This window comes from Cydia splendana, chromosome 6 (genome assembly GCF_910591565.1).
Source record: "Cydia splendana chromosome 6, ilCydSple1.2, whole genome shotgun sequence".
Classification (NCBI taxonomy): Eukaryota; Metazoa; Arthropoda; class Insecta; order Lepidoptera; family Tortricidae; genus Cydia; species Cydia splendana.
The window spans coordinates 10,464,837-10,485,029 of NC_085965.1; the positions used below are offsets into that span (position 1 = coordinate 10,464,837).

Here is a 20,193-nt window from a genome sequence, read left to right on the forward strand (position 1 = left end):
TAATCACGTTCATAAACATGGCATAAAAAATCATCTTATGTCATTGCATTACATAAGTAAAAAATGTTAGGTACGTATACCTACCCGCCACCTTTGCATATAGGTACCTAGGCAATTAGGAACCTGATATGTATTTAGGCAAGTACTGGCTTGAGAACAGGAATCTAATAGAAAAGTATTTAAATGAAAAGTGCACGCACTAATTACGTTGTTTAATTGTACCTGTTGTTGAAGTTATTGTCATTGCCGCCATCCTCAACCGAGGACACATATGGCAACTATGACGTGATGGGACGTCACTGCATTCAGTGTAAGCAAACTATTTCATGGCCTTGCTGATTTTATTATTAATCAAATCGTTTGACTTATGTAAGATCCGATTAAGTGATTATAATGAAAATATTCAAGATTTAGTTCAGAATTTTCAACGCCTGCGTAAGATTTCAGTATGCCTTTCCGTTACTTCAAATCTAGTTATGAATACACGAAGAAAAGGAAGGATTTTGGACGGCAGCCACTGTTCACATCAGTTCCAGGACACTTACTAGACTCGATTAACCCTGACAGAGCCCAGCAAAAGTTATACTGCCTTCGCAATCCCGTCCATGTATCCGTTCAGGCGACACTCCCTCAATCCCACCATGATGCGAACACCCCGCAAGTTCTTTTTGACGATCAAGGCATGAATCACACTGAAGGAGGCTGGCCACGTGAGGTGCATCCAGAACACGAGGAACTAGTATTACGACATTGCCGTCGCGTACAACACGAGGAAAACTATATCCATGCAGTAAACTCCCTGTCTACACAGATGGTGCACTGCATTAACCAAAATAACGCTGTTAATTTATACGAATCATACTTTTCCGATATGCTGGCTCAAGAACCTGTGGAGACGTATCATATACGAGAGCAAAATGTTTTCAGAGACTCCTGGAAACGTCCAGTCTCTTGCATCTGCTGGACACATGAGCAAGAACCAAAATTAGCTGTCGCCTACGCTTATAAAGTATGGGCCTCAGATACAATACCAAATGTTGAAACTGTTTGCTATATATGGAATATTTCAAACCAAAGTACTCCCGAGCACGAAATAATACCAGATGTGCCCTGTTGTCAATTACTGTGCTCACCCGTTGATCCGCAGGTATTAGTAGGGGGGCTAAACAATGGAACTGTGAATGTCTTTGATATCCGCAGCGGCAAAATATCAGTTTCTAGCAGCTCCGTTTTCAATTCTCACTTTGCTCCGATTTCAGCCATGCGTTACACGACTTCAAGAACAAACACTGAATTCTTTACTGGCTCGCCAGATGGATGTTGCTATTGGTGGGATTTGCGAGATCTTTCAAAACCATTAGACAAGCTGATTATGACACTTAATTTGGCACCGGGGGAGCAACCGCAATCGATTACAGCTGAAGCCGTTAGTTCTTTAGATTTTAACGCCGGGCTCCCTACGAAGTTTCTTTGTGGAACCGATTCCGGTCTTGTCGTCAGCGTGAATCGCATGGGTAGATCACATGGAGAAATTATGGCAGCACTTTTTAAAGCTCATCTGGGAGCAGTTCGCACCGTCCAGCGAAGTCCTTGCACGGCGAGGATGTTTGTCACATGCGGGGACTACTCTGTCCAAGTGTGGAGTGAGGAAGTCCGATCAGCTCCCATAATAATAACCAAACCTTATCGCTACCAAGTTTCCGATGTTGCTTGGGCTCCTTTCAGATATTCCAGTTATATGTCCGTCTGTCAAGGAGGTTACATGTATTACTGGGACTTTCTTCGTAAATATAAAGAGCCCGTAGCTTCATTAAAATTGTCGAAATATGGACTTACAAAGGTATGTCCACATGAAAGTGGCCACCTCATAGCAGCTGGGGACACCAATGGTTCTACTTATTTAACTACAATCCCCGAAAATATGGTTGTGCCGGGTAAAGATGACAAACATCTTATGGGTATATTGTATGAGAGAGAGACTAGGCGTGAACATAACTTAGAAGCTCGTCAAAGGGAAATAAATTTGAAACTAAAAATGCATGAACAGCATGACCAGGCTACATCGTCACCGAAGCCAGAAGATCAGGAGGATGAAGAGGCGGAGACGGTTGCTGAAGAAGAATACTTCAGAATTGTTAATGCAGAGTTAATCAAGATGGAAGACGCGGCTCCTGACACTTTACTGTAATATATGTATCTAATATTGCATTACATCAATATAAATATCATGCATTTCAATTAAAATAGCCAATATAACATATTTCAAATAATATATTATTAACTACTATAGCAACTCAGAAATGCAAATCAAATCAGACAAGAGGTCCGGATGTAATAGTGCCGACCATTGATTTTATTGAATATGTATTGTATGTATGTTTAACAATTTCACATTAGTAGATTTTAAAGTACTCAAAAATTAGAAACACAGTGGGGGTATTTTTTGTGGAGTTTGCAGAAAGATATTCTATTCCTGGAATAATTAACACTCGCCAGGAGTTACCTACCGTGCTACATATGGGCCACGCGGTAAAAAAAAGATAAATAGCCCATATGGGCTAAAAATATATACCTACTTAGCTGTTTTTTAGCTGGTCAAAATGTTTGGAATTTTTTGTTGATACCAGTGCAGTATTAGCAACGAATATTTTTGAAAGGAGATCATAATTATATTAAGTCATTCTGTTTGTAATATTAGTGGTCAGGCAGGTCAGGTCTGCTAGCGATCGCCTCAAAATAAATGTCTTGAAGCGTTGAGTCACCTATAAAGTATAAAGGGACTCGAAAACGTACAGTTAAGTAAACAAGTTAAATTATGACACGTTTGTATAAAGTTACCAGTCATCGACTCCCTTCCATATCGTCTAGAAGCAACATTCGACTGGGTTTAGTTGTAGTTCGTGACATATCGGCTACACGATCACGGTGTGAAAAGTAGCGATATCACCGGCGAAATGTCAAGTTTTGTAATTCAAAAAGCAGTTAGTCACAGAAAGTTGGAGTGGAGATGCAAATTTCGTGATGTCATGTGACTTGTGATTAATAAATATGTGAAATAGCATCCCTGGATCAAGGTTAAACTTACATTGGTCCCGGATGTTTTGAGCGTCGAGAAGCCCGCATGTTTCCCGGCAGATCCGGCGAGCCGAGGCCCTTGACCGCCGATTTATGTTTCAAACGACCACTCTCACCTGACCCGTCAAACTCCATATGACGCACCATTCATAACCTAAGTATAAAAGACGCGGAAGGGACGTGGGGGGTCCGCATTGAATGGTAGCGTAAATTGCTCGTGCCCACGAGTTGCGTGAATAGTACGTCACAAATGCGTTGTGGGCAACTTTCACCGGGCCTTACCTACTCCGTCGCATCGCGCGAGCGACCGTGTTTGCAGTAGCCCCGTTTCCATATTGCTTGTTCCTGGTTCGACGTGCGACACTTTATACTAGCTAGGCCCTGAGTGTTAACAAAGGTTAAGCTTATATTATATGTACAAGTACTTCAATTAGGTACATAAATATAAACGTATTATATAATGTTGTAATAACTACTTGTAATTTATTTCGTTAATCGAAACAAACCGCGGACAGAAATTAATGGATTATTTATAGGTAGTGTAGGAAAACCGGAGATACGATAGTACTCTTGATTCGCATCATATTTTATTTAGCAAAAATACACATGGAAAAATACTCTTTCAAAACAGCTGTCGATTTAGTTAAACTTACTCTCCTATAGATTATCTCTGGTTACAAGGTTAAGACGCATGCCTATTGTATTTAAAGACTTTGTCGACATCCGACTAAGAGCAAATTCCATTGTTATTATTTGAAATGTCAGAAGACTAATCTGAACATTTAGATGCCTGGGATTTTATTATGTCTTCGACCATAATTATTTTTATATGCCTTTTCTAGAATGCTTTAACAAAGTACTGGTTTTTTTTTTATTAGATTATTTAAAGAATAGACCTATGTTGCTTAGCTTTAGCTGGAAACTTAACTTATTTTACTGCAAGCTGCGGTATGCTCGTGAAGTTGACCACCCCATATCGTTTGCCCGCAAATGGCATAGCTATATCGTTTGTTCATCGTTAGTTCACGTTTGTTCAGTAGGTAAAATCGTAAGGACCCGATTCTAACATCATTTTTTTTTAAAAACAAAAGGGGGTGGCTGTCTTCACGCTAGCCACCCCAAACCACTTTTTGTAATTTTTTTTGGTCTAGATAGCAAGATATTCGTTAGTTCACGTTTGTTCAGGCATTAAAATCGTTAGGACCCGATTCCTTCATTTTTTTTTATTTTTTCAAAGTGGGGTGGCTGTCTTCACGCTAGCCACCCCACCCCGAAATCAGCCAAACTAACCATGTGAACTCATCGAGCGACGTTAGTTCACGTTTGTTCAGGCATTAAAATCGTTAGGATCTCATTAGATTTGCCATAAAAAAATAAAATCGAAAAATTCATATATATGGGACAGCGGAGCCAAGTAATGTGGTCTAGCAAGCAATCGACGCGGATACTAACGATTCTTTAGCTTGAATAAACTTATATGGACGATATTTAAGCGATAAATTATAGTGCCTTGCGGGCGTTCAAAACATAATAAGAGATATCCGTCGTTTTATATTTTTTTATACTATGGGGGTGGCTGTCTTCACGCTCGCCACCCCAAATCACTTTTTGTAATTTTTTTTGGTCTAGATAGCAAGACATTCGTTAGTTCACGTTTGTTCAGGCATTTAAATCGTTAGGACCCGATTCCTTCATTTTTTTTTATTTTTTCAAAGTGGGGTGGCTGTCTTCACGCTAGCCACCCCAACCCGAAATCAGCCAAACTAACCATGTGAAGTCATCGAGCGACGTTAGTTCACGTTTGTTCAGGCATTAAAATCGTTAGGATCTCATTAGATTTGCCATAAAAAAATAAAATCGAAAAAATCATATATATGGGCCAGCCGAGGCAAGTAATGTGCCTAAGTCGACGGCTGAAAAAAATACTCAGAATCGGGTCCTTACAATCCCACTTGCAGGACAACGTCAGCAGACTATACTGATTCAAGATAGATAGGTCATTTGCGGGCGATCAAAACAGATTTAACGGAAAAAAATAAAACTTGAAAATCTGGATTACTCAACTTACGCTCCTAAGTCGAACGCTGAAAAAAATACTCAGAATCGGGTCCTTACGATGCCACTTTCAGCACAACGTCAGCAGACTATACTGATTCAAGATAGATAGGTCATTTGCGGGCGATCAAAACAGATTTAACGGAAAAAAATAAAACTTGAAAATCTGGATTACTCAACTTACGCTCCTAAGTCCAACGCTGAAAAAAATACTCAGATTCGGGTCCTTACGATGCCACTTGCAGGACAATGTCAGCAGACCATACCAATTCAAGATAGTTAGGTCATTTACGGGCGTTCGAAACAGATTTACCAGAAAAAAATAAAACTTGAAAATCTGAATTACTCAAATTATGCTACTAAGTCGCAGGCTGAAAAAAATATTCAGAATCGGGTCCTTACGATGCCACTTGCAGGACAATGTCAGCAGACCATACTGATTCAAGATAGATAGGTCATTTGCGGGCGTTCGAAACAGATTTACCGGAAAAAATTAAAACTTGAAAATCGGAATTACTCAAATTATGCTACTAAGTCGCTGGCTGAAAAAAATACTCAGAATCGTGTCCTTACGATGCCACTTGCAGGACAACGTCAGCAGACTATACTGATTCAAGATAGATAGGTCATTTGCGGGCGATCAAAACAGATTTACCAGAAAAAATTAAAACTTGTAAATCGGAATTACTCAAATTATGCTCCTAAGTTGACGGCCGAAAAAATACTCAGAATCGGGTCCTTACGATGCCCTTTGCAGGACGACGTCAGATGATTATGCTGATTCAAGATAGATAGGTCATTTGCGGGCGATCAAAACAGATTTACCGGAAAAAAATAAAACTTGTAAATCGGAATTACTCAAATTATGCTCCTAAGTTGACGGCCGAAAAAAATACTCAGAATCGGGTCCTTACGATGCCCTTTGCAGGACAACGTCAGCAGACTATACTGATTCAAGATAGATAGGTCATTTGAGGGCATTCGAAACAGATTTACCAGAAAAAAATAAAACTAGAAAATCTGAATTACTCAAATTATGCTCCTAAGTCGCACGCTGAAAAAAATACTCAGAATCGGGTCCTTACGATGCCACTTGCAGAACAATCTCAGCAGACCATACTGATTCAAGATAGATAGGTCATTTGCGGGCGTTCGAAACAGATTTACCGGAAAAAATTAAAACTTGAAAATCGGAATTACTCAAATTATGCTACTAAGTCGCAGGCTGAAAAAAATACTCAGAATCGGGTCCTTACGATGCCCTTTGCAGGACAACGTCAACAGACTATACTGATTCAAGATAGATAGGTCATTTGCGGGCGTTCGAAACAGATTTACCAGAAAAAAATAAAACTAGAAAATCTGAATTACTCAAATTATGCTCCTAAGTTGACGGACGAAAAAAATACTCAGAATCGGGTCCTCACGATGCCACTTGCAGGACAACGTCAGCAGACCATACTGATTCAAGATAGATAGGTCATTTGCGGGCGTTCGAAACAGATTTGCCGGAAAAAATTAAAACTTGAAAACCTGAATAACTCAACTTACGCTCCTAAGTCGAGGGCTGAAAAAAATAGTCAGAATCGGGTCCTTACGATGCCACTTGCAGGACAATCTCAGCAGACCATACTGATTCAAGATAGATAGGTCATTTGCGGGCGTTCGAAACAGATTTGCTGGAAAAAATTAAAACTTGAAAATCTGAATAACTCAACTTACGCTCCTAAGTCGACGGCTGAAAAAAATAGTCAGAATCGGGTCCTTACGATGCCACTTGCAGGACAACGTCAGTAGACCAACCTGATTGAAGATAGATAGGTCATTTGCGGGCGTTCAAAACAGATTTGCCGGAAAAAATTAAAACATGAAAATCTGAATAACTCAACTTACGCTCCTAAGTCGACGGCCGAAAAAAATAGTCATAATCGGGTCCTTACGATGCCACTTGCAGGACAATCTCAGCAGACCATACTGATTCAAGATAGATAGGTCATTTGCGGGCGTTCGAAACAGATTTGCTGGAAAAAATTAAAACTTGAAAATCTGAATAACTCAACTTACGCTCCTAAGTCGTCGGCTGAAAAAAATAGTCAGAATCGGGTCCTTACGATGCCACTTGCAGGACAATCTCACCAGACCATACTGATTCAAGATAGATAGGTCATTTGCGGGCGTTCGAAACAGATTTGCTGGAAAAAATTAAAACTTGAAAATCTGAATAACTCAACTTACGCTCCTAAGTCGACGGCTGAAAAAAATATTCAAAATCGGGTCCTTACGATGCTACTTGCAGGACAATCTCAGCAGACCATACTGATTCAAGATAGATAGGTCATTTGCAGGCGTTTGAAATAGATTTGCTGGAAAAAATTAAATCTTGAAAATCTGAATAACTCAAATTATGCTACTAAGTCGCAGGCTGAAAAAAATATTCAGAATCGGGTCCTTACGATGCCACTTGCAGGACAATGTCAGCAGACCATACTGATTCAAGATAGATAGGTCATTTGCGGGCGTTCGAAACAGATTTACCGGAAAAAATTAAAACTTGAAAATCGGAATTACTCAAATTATGCTACTAAGTCGCTGGCTGAAAAAAATACTCAGAATCGTGTCCTTACGATGCCACTTGCAGGACAACGTCAGCAGACTATACTGATTCAAGATAGATAGGTCATTTGCGGGCGATCAAAACAGATTTACCGGAAAAAATTAAAACTTGTAAATCGGAATTACTCAAATTATGCTCCTAAGTTGACGGCCGAAAAAATACTCAGAATCGGGTCCTTACGATGCCCTTTGCAGGACGACGTCAGATGATTATGCTGATTCAAGATAGATAGGTCATTTGCGGGCGATCAAAACAGATTTACCGGAAAAAAATAAAACTTGTAAATCGGAATTACTCAAATTATGCTCCTAAGTTGACGGCCGAAAAAAATACTCAGAATCGGGTCCTTACGATGCCCTTTGCAGGACAACGTCAGCAGACTATACTGATTCAAGATAGATAGGTCATTTGAGGGCATTCGAAACAGATTTACCAGAAAAAAATAAAACTAGAAAATCTGAATTACTCAAATTATGCTCCTAAGTCGCACGCTGAAAAAAATACTCAGAATCGGGTCCTTACGATGCCACTTGCAGGACAACGTCAGCAGACCATACTGATTCAAGATAGATAGGTCATTTGCGGGCGTTCGAAACAGATTTGCCGGAAAAAATTAAAACTTGAAAACCTGAATAACTCAACTTACGCTCCTAAGTCGACGGCTGAAAAAAATAGTCAGAATCGGGTCCTTACGATGCCACTTGCAGGACAATCTCAGCAGACCATACTGATTCAAGATAGATAGGTCATTTGCGGGCGTTCGAAACAGATTTGCCGGAAAAAATTAAAACTAGAAAACCTGAATAACTCAACTTACGCTCCTAAGTCGACGGCTGAAAAAAATAGTCAGAATCGGGTCCTTACGATGCCACTTGCAGGACAATCTCAGCAGACCATACTGATTCAAGATAGATAGGTCATTTGCAGGCGTTCGAAACAGATTTGCTGGAAAAAATTAAAACTTGAAAATCTGAATAACTCAACTTACGCTCCTAAGTCGACGGCTGAAAAAAATAGTCAGAATCGGGTCCTTACGATGCCACTTGCAAGGCAACGTCAGTAGACCAACCTGATTGAAGATAGATAGGTCATTTGCGGGCATTCAAAACAGATTTGACGGAAAAAATTAAAACATGAAAATCTGAATAACTCAACTTACGCTCCTAAGTCGACGGCTGAAAAAAATAGTCAGAATCGGGTCCTTACGATGCCACTTGCAGGACAACGTCAGTAGACCAACCTGATTCAAGATAGATAGGTCATTTGCGGGCGATAAAAACAGATTTACCGGAAAAAAATAAAACTTGAAATTCTGAATTACTCAAATTATGCTCCTAGGTCGACGGCTGAAAAAAATACTTACAATCGGGTCCTTCCGATGCCACTTGCAGAACAATCTCAGCAGACCATACTGATTCAAGATAGATAGGTCATTTGCGGGCGTTCGAAACAGATTTACCGGAAAAAATTAAAACTTGAAAATTGGAATTACTCAAATTATGCTACTAAGTCGCAGGCTGAAAAAAATACTCAGAATCGGGTCCTTACGATGCCCTTTGCAGGACAACGTCAGCAGACTATACTGATTCAAGATAGATAGGTCATTTGCGGGCGTTCGAAACAGATTTACCAGAAAAAAATAAAACTAGAAAATCTGAATTACTCAAATTATGCTCCTAAGTTGACGGACGAAAAAAATACTCAGAATCGGGTCCTTACGATGCCACTTGCAGGACAACGTCAGCAGACCATACTGATTCAAGATAGATAGGTCATTTGCGGGCGTTCGAAACAGATTTGCCGGAAAAAATTAAAACTTGAAAACCTGAATAACTCAACTTACGCTCCTAAGTCGACGGCTGAAAAAAATAGTCAGAATCGGGTCCTTACGATGCCACTTGCAGGACAATCTCAGCAGACCATACTGATTCAAGATAGATAGGTCATTGGCGGGCGTTCGAAACAGATTTCCCGGAAAAAATTAAAACTTGAAAACCTGAATAACTCAACTTACGCTCCTAAGTCGAGGGCTGAAAAAAATAGTCAGAATCGGGTCCTTACGATGCCACTTGCAGGACAATCTCAGCAGACCATACTGATTCAAGATAGATAGGTCATTTGCGGGCGTTCGAAACAGGTTTGCTGGAAAAAATTAAAACTTGAAAATCTGAATAACTCAACTTACGCTCCTAAGTCGACGGCTGAAAAAAATAGTCAGAATCGGGTCCTTACGATGCCACTTGCAGGACAACGTCAGTAGACCAACCTGATTGAAGATAGATAGGTCATTTGCGGGCGTTCAAAACAGATTTGCCGGAAAAAATTAAAACATGAAAATCTGAATAACTCAACTTACGCTCCTAAGTCGTCGGCTGAAAAAAATAGTCAGAATCGGGTCCTTACGATGCCACTTGCAGGACAACGTCAGCAGACCATACTGATTCAAGATAGATAGGTCATTTGCGGGCGTTCGAAACAGATTTACCGGAAAAAATTAAAACTTGAAAATCGGAATTACTCAAATTATGCTACTAAGTCGCTGGCTGAAAAAAATACTCAGAATCGTGTCCTTACGATGCCACTTGCAGGACAACGTCAGCAGACTATACTGATTCAAGATAGATAGGTCATTTGCGGGCGATCAAAACAGATTTACCGGAAAAAATTAAAACTTGTAAATCGGAATTACTCAAATTATGCTCCTAAGTTGACGGCCGAAAAAATACTCAGAATCGGGTCCTTACGATGCCCTTTGCAGGACGACGTCAGATGATTATGCTGATTCAAGATGGATAGGTCATTTGCGGGCGATCAAAACAGATTTACCGGAAAAAAATAAAACTTGTAAATCGGAATTACTCAAATTATGCTCCTAAGTTGACGGCCGAAAAAAATACTCAGAATCGGGTCCTTACGATGCCCTTTGCAGGACAACGTCAGCAGACTATACTGATTCAAGATAGATAGGTCATTTGAGGGCATTCGAAACAGATTTACCAGAAAAAAATAAAACTAGAAAATCTGAATTACTCAAATTATGCTCCTAAGTCGCACGCTGAAAAAAATACTCAGAATCGGGTCCTTACGATGCCACTTGCAGGACAACGTCAGCAGACCATACTGATTCAAGATAGATAGGTCATTTGCGGGCGTTCAAAACAGATTTGCCGGAAAAAATTAAAACTTGAAAACCTGAATAACTCAACTTACGCTCCTAAGTCGACGGCTGAAAAAAATAGTCAGAATCGGGTCCTTACGATGCCACTTGCAGGACAATCTCAGCAGACCATACTGATTCAAGATAGATAGGTCATTTGCGGGCGTTCGAAACAGATTTGCCGGAAAAAATTAAAATTTGAAAACCTGAATAACTCAACTTACGCTCCTAAGTCGACGGCTGAAAAAAATAGTCAGAATCGGGTCCTTACGATGCCACTTGCAGGACAATCTCAGCAGACCATACTGATTCAAGATAGATAGGTCATTTGCAGGCGTTCGAAACAGATTTGCTGGAAAAAATTAAAACTTGAAAATCTGAATAACTCAACTTACGCTCCTAAGTCGACGGCTGAAAAAAATAGTCAGAATCGGGTCCTTACGATGCCACTTGCAAGGCAACGTCAGTAGACCAACCTGATTGAAGATAGATAGGTCATTTGCGGGCATTCAAAACAGATTTGACGGAAAAAATTAAAACATGAAAATCTGAATAACTCAACTTACGCTCCTAAGTCGACGGCTGAAAAAAATAGTCAGAATCGGGTCCTTACGATGCCACTTGCAGGACAACGTAAGTAGACCAACCTGATTCAAGATAGATAGGTCATTTGCGGGCGATAAAAACAGATTTACCGGAAAAAAATAAAACTTGAAATTCTGAATTACTCAAATTATGCTCCTAGGTCGACGGCTGAAAAAAATACTTACAATCGGGTCCTTCCGATGCCACTTGCAGAACAATCTCAGCAGACCATACTGATTCAAGATAGATAGGTCATTTGCGGGCGTTCGAAACAGATTTACCGGAAAAAATTAAAACTTGAAAATCGGAATTACTCAAATTATGCTACTAAGTCGCAGGCTGAAAAAAATACTCAGAATCGGGTCCTTACGATGCCCTTTGCAGGACAACGTCAGCAGACTATACTGATTCAAGATAGATAGGTCATTTGCGGGCGTTCGAAACAGATTTACCAGAAAAAAATAAAACTAGAAAATCTGAATTACTCAAATTATGCTCCTAAGTTGACGGACGAAAAAAATACTCAGAAAAATTAAAACTTGAAAACCTGAATAACTCAACTTACGCTCCTAAGTCGACGGCTGAAAAAAATAGTCAGAATCGGGTCCTTACGATGCCACTTGCAGGACAATCTCAGCAGACCATACTGATTCAAGATAGATAGGTCATTTGCGGGCGTTCGAAACAGATTTCCCGGAAAAAATTAAAACTTGAAAACCTGAATAACTCAACTTACGCTCCTAAGTCGAGGGCTGAAAAAAATAGTCAGAATCGGGTCCTTACGATGCCACTTGCAGGACAATCTCAGCAGACCATACTGATTCAAGATAGATAGGTCATTTGCGGGCGTTCGAAACAGATTTGCTGGAAAAAATTAAAACTTGAAAATCTGAATAACTCAACTTACGCTCCTAAGTCGACGGCTGAAAAAAATAGTCAGAATCGGGTCCTTACGATGCCACTTGCAGGACAACGTCAGTAGACCAACCTGATTGAAGATAGATAGGTCATTTGCGGGCGTTCAAAACAGATTTACCGGAAAAAATTAAAACTTGAAAATCGGAATTACTCAAATTATGCTACTAAGTCGCAGGCTGAAAAAAATACTCAGAATCGGGTCCTTACGATGCCCTTTGCAGGACAACGTCAGCAGACTATACTGATTCAAGATAGATAGGTCATTTGCGGGCGTTCGAAACAGATTTACCAGAAAAAAATAAAACTAGAAAATCTGAATTACTCAAATTATGCTCCTAAGTTGACGGACGAAAAAAATACTCAGAATCGGGTCCTCACGATGCCACTTGCAGGACAACGTCAGCAGACCATACTGATTCAAGATAGATAGGTCATTTGCGGGCGTTCGAAACAGATTTGCCGGAAAAAATTAAAACTTGAAAACCTGAATAACTCAACTTACGCTCCTAAGTCGAGGGCTGAAAAAAATAGTCAGAATCGGGTCCTTACGATGCCACTTGCAGGACAATCTCAGCAGACCATACTGATTCAAGATAGATAGGTCATTTGCGGGCGTTCGAAACAGATTTGCTGGAAAAAATTAAAACTTGAAAATCTGAATAACTCAACTTACGCTCCTAAGTCGACGGCTGAAAAAAATACTCAGAATCGGGTCCTTACGATGCCACTTGCAGGACAACGTCAGTAGACCAACCTGATTGAAGATAGATAGGTCATTTGCGGGCGTTCAAAACAGATTTGCCGGAAAAAATTAAAACATGAAAATCTGAATAACTCAACTTACGCTCCTAAGTCGACGGCCGAAAAAAATAGTCATAATCGGGTCCTTACGATGCCACTTGCAGGACAATCTCAGCAGACCATACTGATTCAAGATAGATAGGTCATTTGCGGGCGTTCGAAACAGATTTGCTGGAAAAAATTAAAACTTGAAAATCTGAATAACTCAACTTACGCTCCTAAGTCGTCGGCTGAAAAAAATAGTCAGAATCGGGTCCTTACGATGCCACTTGCAGGACAATCTCACCAGACCATACTGATTCAAGATAGATAGGTCATTTGCGGGCGTTCGAAACAGATTTGCTGGAAAAAATTAAAACTTGAAAATCTGAATAACTCAACTTACGCTCCTAAGTCGACGGCTGAAAAAAATATTCAAAATCGGGTCCTTACGATGCTACTTGCAGGACAATCTCAGCAGACCATACTGATTCAAGATAGATAGGTCATTTGCAGGCGTTTGAAATAGATTTGCTGGAAAAAATTAAATCTTGAAAATCTGAATAACTCAAATTATGCTACTAAGTCGCAGGCTGAAAAAAATATTCAGAATCGGGTCCTTACGATGCCACTTGCAGGACAATGTCAGCAGACCATACTGATTCAAGATAGATAGGTCATTTGCGGGCGTTCGAAACAGATTTACCGGAAAAAATTAAAACTTGAAAATCGGAATTACTCAAATTATGCTACTAAGTCGCTGGCTGAAAAAAATACTCAGAATCGTGTCCTTACGATGCCACTTGCAGGACAACGTCAGCAGACTATACTGATTCAAGATAGATAGGTCATTTGCGGGCGATCAAAACAGATTTACCGGAAAAAATTAAAACTTGTAAATCGGAATTACTCAAATTATGCTCCTAAGTTGACGGCCGAAAAAATACTCAGAATCGGGTCCTTACGATGCCCTTTGCAGGACGACGTCAGATGATTATGCTGATTCAAGATAGATAGGTCATTTGCGGGCGATCAAAACAGATTTACCGGAAAAAAATAAAACTTGTAAATCGGAATTACTCAAATTATGCTCCTAAGTTGACGGCCGAAAAAAATACTCAGAATCGGGTCCTTACGATGCCCTTTGCAGGACAACGTCAGCAGACTATACTGATTCAAGATAGATAGGTCATTTGAGGGCATTCGAAACAGATTTACCAGAAAAAAATAAAACTAGAAAATCTGAATTACTCAAATTATGCTCCTAAGTCGCACGCTGAAAAAAATACTCAGAATCGGGTCCTTACGATGCCACTTGCAGGACAACGTCAGCAGACCATACTGATTCAAGATAGATAGGTCATTTGCGGGCGTTCGAAACAGATTTGCCGGAAAAAATTAAAACTTGAAAACCTGAATAACTCAACTTACGCTCCTAAGTCGACGGCTGAAAAAAATAGTCAGAATCGGGTCCTTACGATGCCACTTGCAGGACAATCTCAGCAGACCATACTGATTCAAGATAGATAGGTCATTTGCGGGCGTTCGAAACAGATTTGCCGGAAAAAATTAAAACTTGAAAACCTGAATAACTCAACTTACGCTCCTAAGTCGACGGCTGAAAAAAATAGTCAGAATCGGGTCCTTACGATGCCACTTGCAGGACAATCTCAGCAGACCATACTGATTCAAGATAGATAGGTCATTTGCAGGCGTTCGAAACAGATTTGCTGGAAAAAATTAAAACTTGAAAATCTGAATAACTCAACTTACGCTCCTAAGTCGACGGCTGAAAAAAATAGTCAGAATCGGGTCCTTACGATGCCACTTGCAAGGCAACGTCAGTAGACCAACCTGATTGAAGATAGATAGGTCATTTGCGGGCATTCAAAACAGATTTGACGGAAAAAATTAAAACATGAAAATCTGAATAACTCAACTTACGCTCCTAAGTCGACGGCTGAAAAAAATAGTCAGAATCGGGTCCTTACGATGCCACTTGCAGGACAACGTCAGTAGACCAACCTGATTCAAGATAGATAGGTCATTTGCGGGCGATAAAAACAGATTTACCGGAAAAAAATAAAACTTGAAATTCTGAATTACTCAAATTATGCTCCTAGGTCGACGGCTGAAAAAAATACTTACAATCGGGTCCTTCCGATGCCACTTGCAGAACAATCTCAGCAGACCATACTGATTCAAGATAGATAGGTCATTTGCGGGCGTTCGAAACAGATTTACCGGAAAAAATTAAAACTTGAAAATTGGAATTACTCAAATTATGCTACTAAGTCGCAGGCTGAAAAAAATACTCAGAATCGGGTCCTTACGATGCCCTTTGCAGGACAACGTCAGCAGACTATACTGATTCAAGATAGATAGGTCATTTGCGGGCGTTCGAAACAGATTTACCAGAAAAAAATAAAACTAGAAAATCTGAATTACTCAAATTATGCTCCTAAGTTGACGGACGAAAAAAATACTCAGAATCGGGTCCTTACGATGCCACTTGCAGGACAACGTCAGCAGACCATACTGATTCAAGATAGATAGGTCATTTGCGGGCGTTCGAAACAGATTTGCCGGAAAAAATTAAAACTTGAAAACCTGAATAACTCAACTTACGCTCCTAAGTCGACGGCTGAAAAAAATAGTCAGAATCGGGTCCTTACGATGCCACTTGCAGGACAATCTCAGCAGACCATACTGATTCAAGATAGATAGGTCATTGGCGGGCGTTCGAAACAGATTTCCCGGAAAAAATTAAAACTTGAAAACCTGAATAACTCAACTTACGCTCCTAAGTCGAGGGCTGAAAAAAATAGTCAGAATCGGGTCCTTACGATGCCACTTGCAGGACAATCTCAGCAGACCATACTGATTCAAGATAGATAGGTCATTTGCGGGCGTTCGAAACAGGTTTGCTGGAAAAAATTAAAACTTGAAAATCTGAATAACTCAACTTACGCTCCTAAGTCGACGGCTGAAAAAAATAGTCAGAATCGGGTCCTTACGATGCCACTTGCAGGACAACGTCAGTAGACCAACCTGATTGAAGATAGATAGGTCATTTGTGGGCGTTCAAAACAGATTTGCCGGAAAAAATTAAAACATGAAAATCTGAATAACTCAACTTACGCTCCTAAGTCGTCGGCTGAAAAAAATAGTCAGAATCGGGTCCTTACGATGCCACTTGCAGGACAACGTCAGCAGACCATACTGATTCAAGATAGATAGGTCATTTGCGGGCGTTCGAAACAGATTTACCGGAAAAAATTAAAACTTGAAAATCGGAATTACTCAAATTATGCTACTAAGTCGCTGGCTGAAAAAAATACTCAGAATCGTGTCCTTACGATGCCACTTGCAGGACAACGTCAGCAGACTATACTGATTCAAGATAGATAGGTCATTTGCGGGCGATCAAAACAGATTTACCGGAAAAAATTAAAACTTGTAAATCGGAATTACTCAAATTATGCTCCTAAGTTGACGGCCGAAAAAATACTCAGAATCGGGTCCTTACGATGCCCTTTGCAGGACGACGTCAGATGATTATGCTGATTCAAGATGGATAGGTCATTTGCGGGCGATCAAAACAGATTTACCGGAAAAAAATAAAACTTGTAAATCGGAATTACTCAAATTATGCTCCTAAGTTGACGGCCGAAAAAAATACTCAGAATCGGGTCCTTACGATGCCCTTTGCAGGACAACGTCAGCAGACTATACTGATTCAAGATAGATAGGTCATTTGAGGGCATTCGAAACAGATTTACCAGAAAAAAATAAAACTAGAAAATCTGAATTACTCAAATTATGCTCCTAAGTCGCACGCTGAAAAAAATACTCAGAATCGGGTCCTTACGATGCCACTTGCAGGACAACGTCAGCAGACCATACTGATTCAAGATAGATAGGTCATTTGCGGGCGTTCAAAACAGATTTGCCGGAAAAAATTAAAACTTGAAAACCTGAATAACTCAACTTACGCTCCTAAGTCGACGGCTGAAAAAAATAGTCAGAATCGGGTCCTTACGATGCCACTTGCAGGACAATCTCAGCAGACCATACTGATTCAAGATAGATAGGTCATTTGCGGGCGTTCGAAACAGATTTGCCGGAAAAAATTAAAATTTGAAAACCTGAATAACTCAACTTACGCTCCTAAGTCGACGGCTGAAAAAAATAGTCAGAATCGGGTCCTTACGATGCCACTTGCAGGACAATCTCAGCAGACCATACTGATTCAAGATAGATAGGTCATTTGCAGGCGTTCGAAACAGATTTGCTGGAAAAAATTAAAATTTGAAAATCTGAATAACTCAACTTACGCTCCTAAGTCGACGGCTGAAAAAAATAGTCAGAATCGGGTCCTTACGATGCCACTTGCAAGGCAACGTCAGTAGACCAACCTGATTGAAGATAGATAGGTCATTTGCGGGCATTCAAATCAGATTTGACGGAAAAAATTAAAACATGAAAATCTGAATAACTCAACTTACGCTCCTAAGTCGACGGCTGAAAAAAATAGTCAGAATCGGGTCCTTACGATGCCACTTGCAGGACAACGTAAGTAGACCAACCTGATTCAAGATAGATAGGTCATTTGCGGGCGATAAAAACAGATTTACCGGAAAAAAATAAAACTTGAAATTCTGAATTACTCAAATTATGCTCCTAGGTCGACGGCTGAAAAAAATACTTACAATCGGGTCCTTCCGATGCCACTTGCAGAACAATCTCAGCAGACCATACTGATTCAAGATAGATAGGTCATTTGCGGGCGTTCGAAACAGATTTACCGGAAAAAATTAAAACTTGAAAATCGGAATTACTCAAATTATGCTACTAAGTCGCAGGCTGAAAAAAATACTCAGAATCGGGTCCTTACGATGCCCTTTGCAGGACAACGTCAGCAGACTATACTGATTCAAGATAGATAGGTCATTTGCGGGCGTTCGAAACAGATTTACCAGAAAAAAATAAAACTAGAAAATCTGAATTACTCAAATTATGCTCCTAAGTTGACGGACGAAAAAAATACTCAGAAAAATTAAAACTTGAAAACCTGAATAACTCAACTTACGCTCCTAAGTCGACGGCTGAAAAAAATAGTCAGAATCGGGTCCTTACGATGCCACTTGCAGGACAATCTCAGCAGACCATACTGATTCAAGATAGATAGGTCATTGGCGGGCGTTCGAAACAGATTTCCCGGAAAAAATTAAAACTTGAAAACCTGAATAACTCAACTTACGCTCCTAAGTCGAGGGCTGAAAAAAATAGTCAGAATCGGGTCCTTACGATGCCACTTGCAGGACAATCTCAGCAGACCATACTGATTCAAGATAGATAGGTCATTTGCGGGCGTTCGAAACAGATTTGCTGGAAAAAATTAAAACTTGAAAATCTGAATAACTCAACTTACGCTCCTAAGTCGACGGCTGAAAAAAATAGTCAGAATCGGGTCCTTACGATGCCACTTGCAGGACAACGTCAGTAGACCAACCTGATTGAAGATAGATAGGTCATTTGCGGGCGTTCAAAACAGATTTGCCGGAAAAAATTAAAACATGAAAATCTGAATAACTCAACTTACGCTCCTAAGTCGACGGCCGAAAAAAATAGTCATAATCGGGTCCTTACGATGCCACTTCCAGGACAATCTCAGCAGACCATACTGATTCAAGATAGATAGGTCATTTGCGGGCGTTCGAAACAGATTTGCTGGAAAAAATTAAAACTTGAAAATCTGAATAACTCAACTTACGCTCCTAAGTCGTCGGCTGAAAAAAATAGTCAGAATCGGGTCCTTACGATGCCACTTGCAGGACAATCTCACCAGACCATACTGATTCAAGATAGATAGGTCATTTGCGGGCGTTCGAAACAGATTTGCTGGAAAAAATTAAAACTTGAAAATCTGAATAACTCAACTTACGCTCCTAAGTCGACGGCTGAAAAAAATATTCAAAATCGGGTCCTTACGATGCTACTTGCAGGACAATCTCAGCAGACCATACTGATTCAAGATAGATAGGTCATTTGCAGGCGTTCGAAATAGATTTGCTGGAAAAAATTAAATCTTGAAAATCTGAATAACTCAAATTATGCTACTAAGTCGCAGGCTGAAAAAAATATTCAGAATCGGGTCCTTACGATGCCACTTGCAGGACAATGTCAGCAGACCATACTGATTCAAGATAGATAGGTCATTTGCGGGCGTTCGAAACAGATTTACCGGAAAAAATTAAAACTTGAAAATCGGAATTACTCAAATTATGCTACTAAGTCGCTGGCTGAAAAAAATACTCAGAATCGTGTCCTTACGATGCCACTTGCAGGACAACGTCAGCAGACTATACTGATTCAAGATAGATAGGTCATTTGCGGGCGATCAAAACAGATTTACCGGAAAAAATTAAAACTTGTAAATCGGAATTACTCAAATTATGCTCCTAAGTTGACGGCCGAAAAAATACTCAGAATCGGGTCCTTACGATGCCCTTTGCAGGACGACGTCAGATGATTATGCTGATTCAAGATAGATAGGTCATTTGCGGGCGATCAAAACAGATTTACCGGAAAAAAATAAAACTTGTAAATCGGAATTACTCAAATTATGCTCCTAAGTTGACGGCCGAAAAAAATACTCAGAATCGGGTCCTTACGATGCCCTTTGCAGGACAACGTCAGCAGACTATACTGATTCAAGATAGATAGGTCATTTGAGGGCATTCGAAACAGATTTACCAGAAAAAAATAAAACTAGAAAATCTGAATTACTCAAATTATGCTCCTAAGTCGCACGCTGAAAAAAATACTCAGAATCGGGTCCTTACGATGCCACTTGCAGGACAACGTCAGCAGACCATACTGATTCAAGATAGATAGGTCATTTGCGGGCGTTCGAAACAGATTTGCCGGAAAAAATTAAAACTTGAAAACCTGAATAACTCAACTTACGCTCCTAAGTCGACGGCTGAAAAAAATAGTCAGAATC

The 20,193-nt window shown here is 40.0% G+C and overlaps 2 protein-coding genes across 2 annotated transcripts in view; both read left to right on the forward strand.

The window, feature by feature from the left end:
• LOC134791380 (uncharacterized) overlaps window positions 1-20,193 on the forward strand; it is a 69,617-nt gene that overhangs the window by 4,241 nt on the left and 45,183 nt on the right. The window lies entirely within an intron of this gene.
• On the forward strand, window positions 236-2,225 carry LOC134791379 (dynein intermediate chain 3, ciliary-like). The gene has a single exon (XM_063762390.1). It carries the CDS (start codon window positions 449-451, stop codon window positions 2,186-2,188), a length of 1,740 nt encoding a protein of 579 aa, XP_063618460.1. The 5' UTR covers window positions 236-448; the 3' UTR covers window positions 2,189-2,225.